This window comes from Notolepis coatsorum, assembly GCF_963971535.1.
Source record: "Notolepis coatsorum genome assembly, chromosome: 18".
In the NCBI taxonomy this organism is placed as follows: domain Eukaryota; kingdom Metazoa; phylum Chordata; class Actinopteri; order Aulopiformes; family Paralepididae; genus Notolepis; species Notolepis coatsorum.
This window is the reverse complement of record NC_140182.1, coordinates 44,748,679-44,761,152: the sequence shown is the minus strand read 5'-3', so window position 1 is coordinate 44,761,152 and position 12,474 is coordinate 44,748,679. Positions and strand designations below refer to the sequence as shown.

Sequence of the window (12,474 nt, the reverse complement as noted above, 5' to 3'; positions counted from 1 at the left end):
TATTCGGTTTAATCTGGCCCTTCACAACAATAACACTAGTGAACACATACACCCCTCCCGAGAGCGACAGAAGATTTTTCAAACTCTTATTTGACACAATAGCCTCTGAGGCGGAAGGGATACTGATATGTGCAGGGGACTGGAATACTATATTGAATTATTCACTAGACACAACAAGTAAATCCAGACACAACTCTCAGATCAAAGGACTTGAATATCTTGATTAGTGAAGCGGGAATGATGGAGGTATGGAGAAACCTAAATGCAGGAGAAAGGGACTTTACTCATTACTCTGCGACGCACAAGGTACACTCTAGGCTAGACTTCTTTTTAATAGATCAGAGAGAGACACACAGGGTGGTGAGCTGCTCGATAGGATCGGCAGATATCTCTGATCACAATATGGTATATCTGACCATACACTTGAACAACAGACAACGAGACACACTCTGGAGGCTGAACTTGGGGATTCTGCATGGGGAGGATCTCGTGAATCAGATCAGGAAGGAGATAACCGAATCTATTAAAAAGAATGTGGACAGCCAAGTGAAACCGACCATCCTATGGGACACAATCAAGGCAATTATGAGGGGATACCTAATCTCAAAGACTGCACACTTGAATAAGTATAGGCAAATGAAATATGATCAATTACAGAGAGACTTGAGAAAACTCGAGCAACAGGTGCAGGGAGGGGAGGGGTGACAGGGAAGCGTCTATATTTTCTACAACGGAGTTCGGCGATTTGCGAATCTGATTGGCCACTGACGTTTCTGGTCATGTGACATGTGCGCCCAATAGCGTGACGAGCTGTGTCTTTGCCCATTTCCGCGTCGAACAGCCTGCAAAGCACCTGGCGTTCTATCGCCTAACCCTAACCCTAACCATAACCAACTTCGAAAGAGTGCCTAAACTTAACCGTCGGAATCAGGGCAGGCGTTCTATCGCCATGCTCTAAGACAAACTCTAACCTTAACCGACTTCGAACGAGTGCCTAAGCCTAACCAGTGTAGAAACTTGCGGTCCCACGATTGGGCGTACATGTCACATGACCAGAAATGACACTGGCCAATCAGATTAGCAAATCGCCGAACTCCGTTGTAGAAAAATAACAGGCGACAGAGGGAACAGATGAATGGGATAAAATCACAGCTTGAGGAGATGGGAAAAGGAGAGCTAGAGAAGAATTTAAGATACACAAAACAAACCTATGAATCAGGCCCGAGGGCAACCAAGATCTTAGCAAAACGACTCAGGGCCCAGCAGAGTAGACATTTTATCCACAAGATCAGGGAACCCCAATCAGGAGAAGCGACTTATGAACCTGAAGAAATTCAACGTATATTCAAGGAATACTATGAAAAGTTGTACTCGCAACCCGAGATGGAAGACGAGGAGAAAATTGTACAGTTTTCATCATCCTTGGATCTCCCGAGTATAGGGAAAATAGAGAATAAAGCCTTGATCTCCCCATCACAAAGGAAGAACTAGATATAGCCATAGGAAGACTGAAAGCAAACAAAACTCCAGGGAGCGACAGGTTTCCAAACGAGTGGTACAAAAGCTTTAAAGAAGACCTGGCCCCAGTAATGCTAGATTCTTTTAACTGGACACTTGAAAAGGCAGAAGCCCCCCCGTCCTGGAAAGAGGCGGTGATATCAGTTATACCAAAAGAAGGGAAGAATAAGGAACATTGCGAATCATATCGTCCCATATCGATGTTAAATGGGGATTACAAGCTGTTCACATCTATACTAACTAGGAGAATGGAGGACATCCTCCCTGACCTGATTCACGAGGACCAGACAGGGTTCATAATAGGCAGACAGACACAGGACAATGTTAGGTGCACTTTACATGTGATAAAACAGGTGGAAAAACAACAACTCCCAGCAGCCTTGGTGAGTTTAGATGCGGAAAAGGCCTTCGACAGGGTCAGATGGTCCTTCCTGTTTAGGTCTATACGACAATCCAAATGCCAGAGTAAAGATTAACGGTAGCTTGTCGGACAGATTCAAACTGTTCAGAGGGACGCGCCAGGGATGTTGTGCAAGCCCCGCCCTCTTCGCGATTTTCGTAGAACCATTAGCCCAAGCCATTAGAGAAAGTAAAGAAATTAAGGGTGTTAGAATAGCAAGGGGGGAACACAGGATAGGCCTTTTCGCGGATATTATAATATACCTCCAAAACCCAAATTTGACCTTCCCCAAGTTAATGACCATACTAAATGATTATGGCTGAATGTCAGGATATAAGCTGAATGTCGCGAAAACCCAGATTCTCACTTACAGTAGTGGAATGAGGAATGATTACAAACTGAATTGGGAAGCTGAATCAATGACCTACCTGGGAGTGATTATCACCAAGGATATGTGCAAATTAGAAGCCGCTAACTACAATAAGATTAATGATAAATTACAGAACGACTGGTCGAGATGGGCTACACACATGATGGATTTCAGTACCAGAATAGAAGTGATCAAAATGAATATTCTGCCAAGGCTGTTGTATCTCTTCCTCTCACTACCAGTCAAGGTCCCCGACTCCCAATTCATAGCATGGGACAAACAGATCTATAGGTTGAGTAGGTTCATATGGGCAGGGGGCAGACCTAGGGTGAAATTCAAAACATTGCAAATTGAAAAAGAGGGAGAAGGCCTGACACTACCTAATCTAAAGGAATACTACTATGCAGCCCAGCTGAGATATGCCGTTTACTGGTGCTCAAGAGCATACAGGGCCAGGTGGAAGGACATAGAGACACACCTAGGATGTGTCCAACCTCAAGCCAGATTGGGGGGGAAAGAACACGCAACAAAACAGGGAAATAATTCAATAGTGGACCACACACTGATGGTCTGGAATGAGGTGGTCAGGAAATACAAATCAAAAGAAGACAGTAGACTTCTGATTTGGCCTTCCCAGACCTCAGGCTTTAGCCCGGGAACACTGGACGCCACTTTTGACGGGTGGAGAGATCGAGGTATAACAGCCATATGTACACTTTTAGAGAACCATAACGTCATGTCTTTTGAGCAATTTAAGAGAAAATTTGACTTGGGAAATGACAATTTGTTTAGATATCTACAGCTGCGACACTTCTATGATACAGAAGTCAAGAATAGAATATCAGTAGGTGGTAACGGGGTGGTGGGAATGATGGAAATGGCGTATACGCGAACTCCAGTGAAAATAGTATCGGAAATGTACAAAAGTTTACAAGCTTGCAACAACTGTGATTCATATAATGTGAAGAAGAAATGGGAAAGTGAACTGAGTATAATCTTGACGGAGGATGATTGGCATTCTATATGTGAGACACAACACTCATCCACTAGCTCTCGGTTGGAAAAATGTGATGAGATTTTTTATCACACCGCAAATTAAGAGTAAACAATTAAAAGGGCAACAACCCTGCTGGAGACAGTGTGGACAGATGAATGCCAACCACTCTCACATATTTTGGCTATGTGATAAAGTGCAACCATTTTGGAAGAGTGTTACACAGGAAATGTACAGAATTCTTAGCTATGAATTCCCCATGGAACCCCAGCTGATATACCTGTGTTTGATCACAGAAGAGACCATACACAATGAAGTCTTGTACCTGTTCAAAATCATGACAATAGCTGGTAAGAAGGCCATCACAAGGAGCTGGCTCAAAGAAGCCGCTCCAGACAAAGAGACATGGAGGGGAATAGTGGAGGAGATAAGCGATATGGAAAAAATGACATTCCTGCTGAGAATGAAGGCGGAGACATACGACAGACGCTGGTTGAAATGGACAACATATGAGCCGTTAGATGTGTAAAGACTGCCATGGCTCAATCAAAACAGACCCGACACACCAAGAGCAAATACAGCTCTCCCCCCCACCATACAACACTGTCCTGTCCTGTGAGTCTTGTCTGTCCTGTGGTGGTAGTTGTCATATTACTACTGTTCTGTATAATGCTTAAAAGTTAAAAAGGAAGAGTTATAAAAAATATATATATAATAATAATAAGAATGAATCCTGAGAAAAATGGGTAAGACATCTATGCAAACATGGGAAAAGTTGCTATGCAAATAATGCAAAAGAAAAGTTTCTAACTGAAAATGTGAAAAAGTGACTGTGAAAAGGAAATGGAGAATGTTTATGTGAAAATTATGTGAAAAAGTGACTTTGGAAAGAAAAAAGAGGAAAATGAACAAAAATAAAGAGTTATAAAAAAAAAAAACAATAAATACTAAAAAAGATCAACTGTATACTGACATTACTGTATGTTGCAGCATGTACAATGCTTAACGTATGATTGACCATGATACTATTAACACATAATACCATCGACAATATGTGTAAATAAATGGTTTAGAGGGGCTTGTTGGGTCTCCCTGGTAACGTCACTTGTGCTTCTCGATTTCTCACCTACTCCTTCTATGTCCAATGCACTTGTGTATTCACTGAATTAAACAGCCTTTATATCTGTTTGTCTAAGATGTATTCACTGAATTAAACAGCCTTTATCTCTGTTTGACTAAGATGTATTCACTTAATTAAACAGCCTTTATCTCTGTTTGACTAAGATGTATTCACTGAATTAAACAGCCCTTATCTCTGTTTGACTAAGATGTTATCACTGAATTAAACAGCCTTTATCTCTGTTTGACTAAGATGTATTCACTGAATTAAACAGCCTTTATATCTGTTTGTCTAAGATGTATTCACTGAATTAAACAGCCTTTATCTCTGTTTGACTAAGATGTATTCACTTAATTAAACAGCCTTTATCTCTGTTTGACTAAGATGTATTCACTGAATTAAACAGCCTGTATCTTTGTTTGACTAAGATGTTATCACTGAATTAAACAGCCTTTATCTCTGTTTGACTAAGATCTATTCACTGAATTAAACTGCCTGTATCTCTCTGTTTGACTAAGATGTATTCACTGAATTAATTAAACAGCCTTTATCTCTGTTTGACTAAGATGTATTCACTGAATTAAACAGCCCTTATCTCTGTGTGACTAAGATGTATTCACTGAATTAAACAGCCTGTATCTCTGTTTGACTAAAATGTATTCACTGAATTAAACAGCCTGTATTTGTTTGACTAAGATGTATTCACTGAATTAAACAGCCTGTATCTTTGTTTGACTAAGATGTTTCAAATGAACTACGTGTCTCGGCTACAGAAGCCTTTGCCATGGTGTCACTCTTTGGTCACGTTGGGCAAACAAACCGGTGAAGTCTGTGGTCAAAGTAGGCCATGCGATTGCCATCCGTCTGAGGGTTATCGGTTGGGGGGGCTCTTTAAACACACTCGCAGAAGGCGATATACAAAGGCGAAATACAAAGACAGAGAGTTTGTACGAATCATAATCAGAAAGGTCTTTTTATTGCCAAGTAGTTTACACATACAAGGAATTTGATTTGGTACATTTTACGGTAGAATAAAATAAAATGGAATATAAGTTAAATAAAAATAGAAGCACAAATAGAATAGAATAGAATTATAAAATAAAATAGGCCAGGGCTGACAAATTAGAATAAAAATAACAATACAGTGGTATGGAATATTTAACAGGGCTGTGCAATTGAGCAGTAATGTGCAAAAAGTGTGATCAGTGAATTATAACTGTATGAAGAGTTTTGATTGTACATACAAGTATATAGTCCAGTAAGGGTGGAGTATACAAATATAGCAAAAAGGCACAAGCATGTTGTAGAAGACATCTCAAAGACCCACGTGTGTGTATATACTGTCACCACATCCTGGCTCAGCGTTTCCCCTGCCGTTGTCTCAGGTGGACGGCCCGATTCACTCAAGTGAAATGTGTTTGCGTTGCCAAGGGAGACCATGTCAAAGTCCGGTCTGTCGCCGATAAAATTGGATTCACTTTGTTGTCCCTGAGCGAGAATAGGAGGAAGGGAGTGAATTGTCAGTCAATCATATTGCAACAGATGATAACAAGATGCAAACTGGAAGCTAATGTTGCAATATGTATATCTCTATATATCGCTCTCTCTATCCCTACTTCTTTCTCTATCTCTACCTTTTTCTACCCCTCTTTCTATCTCTCTCTACCTCTATCTATCTATCTCTTTCTATTTCTCTATCTACAGTATCTCTCTACCTCTTTCTCTCTCTCTATCTCTATATATATCTCTCTACCGCTCACTACCCCTCTCTTTCTACAGTATCTCTCTATCTCTACCTCTCTTTCTCTATATATATACATCTCTCTATCTACAGTATCTCTTTCTATCTCTCTCTACCTCTTTCTATCTCTATCTACAGTATCTCTCTCCACCTCTATCTCTATCTATATATCTCTCTCTACTGCTCTCTCTACCCCTCTATCCCTCTACCCTTCTCTCTATCTCTACCTCTCTACCCCTCTCTCTTCTATATCTCTATCTCCTCTCAATTAAATTAAATTCAAAGGGGACTTTATTGACATGGGAAACACACATTTACATTGTCAAAGCCAGCGTTAGAACAAATAAAACAATCAAAGTAGGCAAAGCAATCAAAACGTATTAAAAGTTATGTACAATTAAAATATAGTCCTACTAGAATGAAGAAATGTGTGAACAGTCACATTACAACTTTATAATCAAATATACTATAGAAAATGTAAAGACAAACTAAAACATTTATAAAATCTCTCTCTACCTACCTCTTTCTCTCTATCTCTCTACCTCTCTTTCTCTATCTCTTTCTCTCTACTTCTATCTCTACCTCTCTCTACCCTGCTATCTACCCCTCTCCTTCTATCTCTCTACCTCTCTCCCCCTCTCCTTTCTATCTATATCTCTACCTCTCTCTACCCCTCTCTTTCTCTCTATCTCTCTACCCCTCTCTATCTCTATCTCTCTACCGTTCTACCTCTTTCTCTCTAAGAAAATGCATGATTTACTTATTAGAACTACATAAAAAGGCTACAGTCTCATTTCTAGAGCATTCATTTGAACGACGCAAATGAAAAACAAAAACAGTGCCCAGAGTCACCTCGCTAAATGTTGTCATTTTCTCTTCTGCATGTTTGTCTGTAATACACTGAGCAGTTACCTCTCACCGCCACAGGATGCCAATCTTACATATAAAGGTTGTCTTTGTCTTATGATCATCATCTCATCTCCTCCCTTTTTTCTCTCTCTCTTATCCTCTCCTCAGTGGCACTGACTCTGGGTCCTAGGTTGGATCATGTAGACCAGTCTGCCTGTATATGACGACCCAAGGAGTTCTATTATATAACCATGTAGTCTGCGTTGTCTCTCCCTCCCCTATTGCAGATAGGCAGGTCTCTGGGGTCCAGCCTGGACAGTTTGGCCCTGCCGGGCAGCAGTGTGACAGAGGCCTCTCTCCTGGCCCTCCTCCCCCACCTCACGTCCCTTCGTAGGCTGGAGCTGAGGGGCCTGGACAGCCTCTTCATGTCTGGAGCTTTCCTCTCCAAAGGAGAGCACAGACAGCAGGTAGACAGTCTCTCTCTCTTGTTCCATCTGTGAGTCTTGGACATGGGCTCTCTGTGTCTAGGACCCTTCATCTATTAAAATAAATCACAATAGAATAGATTAGAGCCTTGTTTTACGGTGGTATTGTGCTTCTACATGGTCCTTGGTTCTTGTACGGTGGTATTGTGCTGCTACATGGTCCTTGGTTCTTGTACGGTGGTATTGTGCTTCTACATGGTCCTTGGTTCTTGTACGGTGGTATTGTGCTGCTACATGGTCCTTGGTTCTTGTACGGTGGTATTGTGCTGCTACATGGTCCTTGGTTCTTGTACGGTGGTATTGTGCTTCTACATGGTCCTTGGTTCTTGTACGGTGGTATTGTGCTGCTACATGGTCCTTGGTTCTTGTACGGTGGTATTGTGCTGCTACATGGTCACCGGCTCCTCCCCGTCACCAGGTGCGGTCTGCTCTGTCGGGGTTGGAGGAGCTGGACCTGTCGGACCTGCGTTACCTCTCGGACCTCACCTTCAACCGGCTGACCGGCTGCACCCCGCGTCTCCGCTACCTCTCCCTAGCCGGGTGCCACATTGCCTTCGAGTTCGACCCGTACCGGGGCTGTCCGGTGGGCGCGGGCCAGGACTCGTCTGCGTTGCTGTCCCTGAGGAACCTCCGCAGGCTGCTAACCGAGCAGAGCTCCACCCTCAGAGCCCTGGATCTCAGCAGGACGTCCATCACCCCGGAGTCGCTGCGCACCGTCGCACAGGTGAGCTCGGACAGAAAGTCTTTGTAATAATAATTAACTTTATTTGTATAGCCTTTCATACAAGAATTGCAGCTCAAAGGGCGGCCGGGTAGCACAGCGGACTAAGCGTCTGTCTACCACCGCAGAGACACTGGTATTGAATCCAGCTGTCAGCGGTGCCTCCGGCTTGGCCGGTCGTCATACTGACACAATTGGCAGTGTCAGCGGGAGGGAAGCCGGTGGGTGGTAATCTGGTCGTTGTAAACAGCGACTCCTACAGGTCGGTCAAGGCACCTGCACAGCGAGGAAGGGATCTGGGTGAGGTAGTGTGCCCTCCCACGTGTTACACTCGCCCAATGAGAGTCCTCGCTGCCAGGTGAAAAGAGGCTGCTGGCTGTCTCCTATGTATCGGAGGAAGCATGTGATAGACTTCAGGGCTCCCTAGACCGGCAAGTAGGGGGCAAATGCGTGCAACAGCCAGGAAGGGGAGGGGGGAATTGGCATAACGACTAAATTGGGATGGGAGGAACAATACAAGAAAAATAGGAGAAAAAGTGAAAGAAAAAAAAGAATTGCAGCTCAAAGTGCTTCACAGTAGTAAAAAATACATATACATAAAATGAGCACAAAATTGATCAAGAGCAATGCATAAAGTGCAGAAAATTAGGCATAAAAGTAGCATAAAATAGACTGGGGCTAAATAGACAAAGTCAAGGCAGGTATAGAAGATTAAATCGCATAGTTTTTCACATTAGGATCTAACATCTTAACACTTTGAATGCCACAGACGTGTGTTGTCGTCTTATCAGCCCCCCCCCCTGAATGCCCAAGACGACAATTATCGTTTTATTTTTTTATTAGCGATCTGAATTCATATTTCATCAACCGAGTCTCCCGTTGGTATACCAGCCCCATCAGCAGCTCAGAATGGAAAAAAGCGCCCCCTATCGTCTATCCCTGAAAACTGCACGTCAGTCGCTTAGACTGACCTGGGATCAGTGATATGTAGAGGCGGGGCGGGGCCAGCTGGCTCCGTGAGCAGGCAAGCCGTATGATGAACATGGCAGTGATCGCGGGACGGGAATCAGCCTGGAATATATATTCACAGTAGCCAATCGATAGTAGACAGTAGTGATCGATTTTTGGAATGGCGATCAGGAATTGGAATGATCTTTTTGGAGAACATCTGATCTGAGGTAAGGAATCTATTTTACAAGTCTTGGGATAATCAGAGTTGTATTCGCTGAGATCTCAGCGTTCGCCCTATGTGTGTGTGTGTGTGTGGGCGATCACTTTGAGGAAATCAGAGAATCGATTTTTCAGATCGCCTATATAGTGTGCATACATACACATATACTATCGATAATCTAGCGTTTATTTGAAAACGATTCATAAATAGGCCGAAAAATGACAACGTTTTTGTGTATTCTAGAATATTCCAGTAAAGGGCGATTATCATGGAATATTTATATTTTCCTTGAAAACGAGGGCTTTTCAAAATGCTATAAAACGAAAATTAACCGATAAAAAAACAATCCGCTTCGACAATGTTGACTGGAAAACGAGTCATTGATAAGCGACGGGCAGATTAGACACAATTTAAAACATAGATTAGGCGTTATTAACGCTAACATTGAAGTGGATGGTGGGCATTCAACCGGTAAATCAAGATTAAGCTTGGGCTCTGAAAGTGTTAATAGTGTTGTTTACGGTTTGATTGTCACTGATACACATCCTTTTAACTTTAGCTTTTGTGATTTATGATCACATTGACTCGAACCCTACAAGAGTCTTTGTAGGTCAAGATATTGGAACTAGGGATGTCCGATATTATCGGCCTACCGATATTATCCGCCGATATTGGCATTAAAATGTGATATCGGAAATTATCGGTAGGCCTATCTGTTTTCATTTTTTTTTTTTTTTTACATTTATTTCACCTTTATTTACCCAGGCAAGCAAGTAAGAACAATTTCTGATTTTATTTATTGTCAAAAGTATGCATAATGTTGTGTTAATTCCATGACAAGATATATGTAATGTTAATTACCTGAAATTATTCAGTTTTTGGGGGGGGGGGGGACCCTGCATATATCGGTATCGGTTGATATCGGTTGCTATCGGTATCGGCAATTAAGAGTTGGACAATATCGGTATATCGGTATCGGTAAAAAAGCCAATATCAAGCATCCCTAATTAGAACCATACTGTAGATTCAATCTTAACTGTACTGATGCGTAGCCCTTCACGTCACTAGATAATGCATTGTGGGACAGGTGAACATTTCTATAGACCTCTTCGGAAGAATTCTGTTGCTAGGGGAACAGCTTGGACCCCACTGTGATTTCTGTCAGCTATAGTATTAGTGAAGCACTGCAACAGGAAATAAACTCGGGCCCCATTTATTTATTTGGCCCCAAATCCAACTAGCGGGAGGAAATGGAGCCCAAGACAGGCAGTAGAGGAAGCAGAGACAGCTCTTAGGCATACAGACATTGTAGGCCAGGTGCAACAAGGCTGGGGGGGGGGCCTGGGGCTCAGCTCAGGGAAGCCAGTATGGAGTAAAGCAGGTCCCACAGAAAGGAGGAAGATGGTAGTGGAGCATTTTAATTTTATTTATTTATTTTAATTTTAATTTTTTTAATTAATTTTTTATTTTAATTTTTTGCATTCATCTAAAAATGTTTGACCTTATGGTGTTCTTGTTCTGTTCTTGACTTATTGTTATGTTTTCTTCTTGACTTGTTTAAAGAAGACCTGTACGGCCCATGGGGACATTAACGTGTGTTGTCGGGCCTTATAAATAAATTTGATTTGATTTGATTTAAGTAGTGAGGTATACAAAGGCTGTGGCCCACGCTAAGCAGGGACAGTGGATGAACTGGGAAAGTGTAGAGAAGAGGAAGATTAGATGATGGAAGGACCTGTGGAGTATGGGGGACAATCGTATACAATTCCTAATAGGAGCTACTTATGATGTGCTGCCATCACCACAGAACCTAAGACAGTTGGTAGATGGGGACCCGTCGTGTCCACTCTGTTCAGAGACTGCAACGTTGAGGCATATTATGTCAGGCTGTAAGACTAGTCTTTCTCAAGGCCGGTACATGGAGACATAACCAGGCAGGTTTTGAAGAGCTTAGCGGCAGGAATTGAAAGTAGAAGAGTACAGGTGAATTCAGGATGTAATTGGATGGAGGGTGCAACCATTCAATTTGTCCGTGAGGGAGAGACGGGAGATAATGACGCAAGACATTGCTATATTATGAGACCATCCAGCCAATCTGGCTCCCTAATCCACCACACACGGGTCTCACTCTCAATCACTCTCGATCACTGTGTGCCACTCCCCCACTCTCCCCATTGATGTTTCATGTTGATGTCCCAGTGCTAACTAACATGCTGTACCGAAAGCAATTACCACCATCGTTGTGTGCCATTAAAGTATATTGTATCTTGTATCCATCTCTCTCATCCACCCCCTACTGTGTGCCACTCATCCATCTTTTTGTTTATTTGTTTATTTTATGGATCCCCATTACATCCATGGGTGAAAGACTATTCTTCCTGGGGTCCGAACACATAACTCACAACATTACATTACATTACATTACAGTAATAAAAAAAACAATAAAAACATAAACACTTTAGCCTAAGTACATTCTCAATATCTTTAATACATCTCGCCCCCCCCCCCCCCCCCCCCCCCCCCCAGGTGCCTGGTCTGTTTCTAGAGGAACTGTGTCTGCACGGCTGTAAGGAGTTGACTGACTACTCCGTGGAGGTTCTGGTGAAGCACCAGCCGGGCCTACAGAGGCTGGACCTCAGCGCCTGCACGGAGCTGACCAGCCGAGCGGTGCTGGCCGTAGCCCTGGGCCTCAAGACACTGAAACACCTCTCCATGTCCCGCGACTGGAGGGTCACAGAGAAAGGTGACTTGTTGATCTTTTTATTTTTTCCAACCTTTATTTAACCGGGTTAGACCCGTTTTCCAAGAGTGACCTGGCCAAGAATGGCAACAGTACAGCAGTTTAATAACACACACACACACACACACACACACACACACACACACACACACACACACACACACACACACACACACACACACACACAGATAAACAGATCAGATCAAAAGTGCTTTACAGTAAAAGTGCAGGGAACTAGGGATGTTGTAACTAGGGATGTCCCGATCGCCTTTTTTTGCTCCCGATCCGATCCCGATCATGTGATTTTGAGTATCTGTCGATACCGATCTTTCCCGATCCGATCTTTCACATTAGTAACCAATTTG

General features: G+C 42.7%; 1 protein-coding gene across 2 annotated transcripts in view; it reads left to right on the top strand.

Annotated features, from left to right (window-relative positions):
* Positions 1 to 12,474, top strand: part of fbxl9 (F-box and leucine rich repeat protein) — a 46,366-nt gene that overhangs the window by 22,416 nt on the left and 11,476 nt on the right. For both annotated transcript variants that reach the window (XM_084334838.1, XM_084334837.1), the window contains exons 4-6: positions 7,280 to 7,459; positions 7,896 to 8,201; positions 11,896 to 12,112. In XM_084334838.1, the coding sequence (XP_084190964.1) occupies positions 7,280 to 7,459; positions 7,896 to 8,201; positions 11,896 to 12,112 (703 nt within the window). The remainder of the gene's footprint in view (positions 1 to 7,279; positions 7,460 to 7,895; positions 8,202 to 11,895; positions 12,113 to 12,474) is intronic.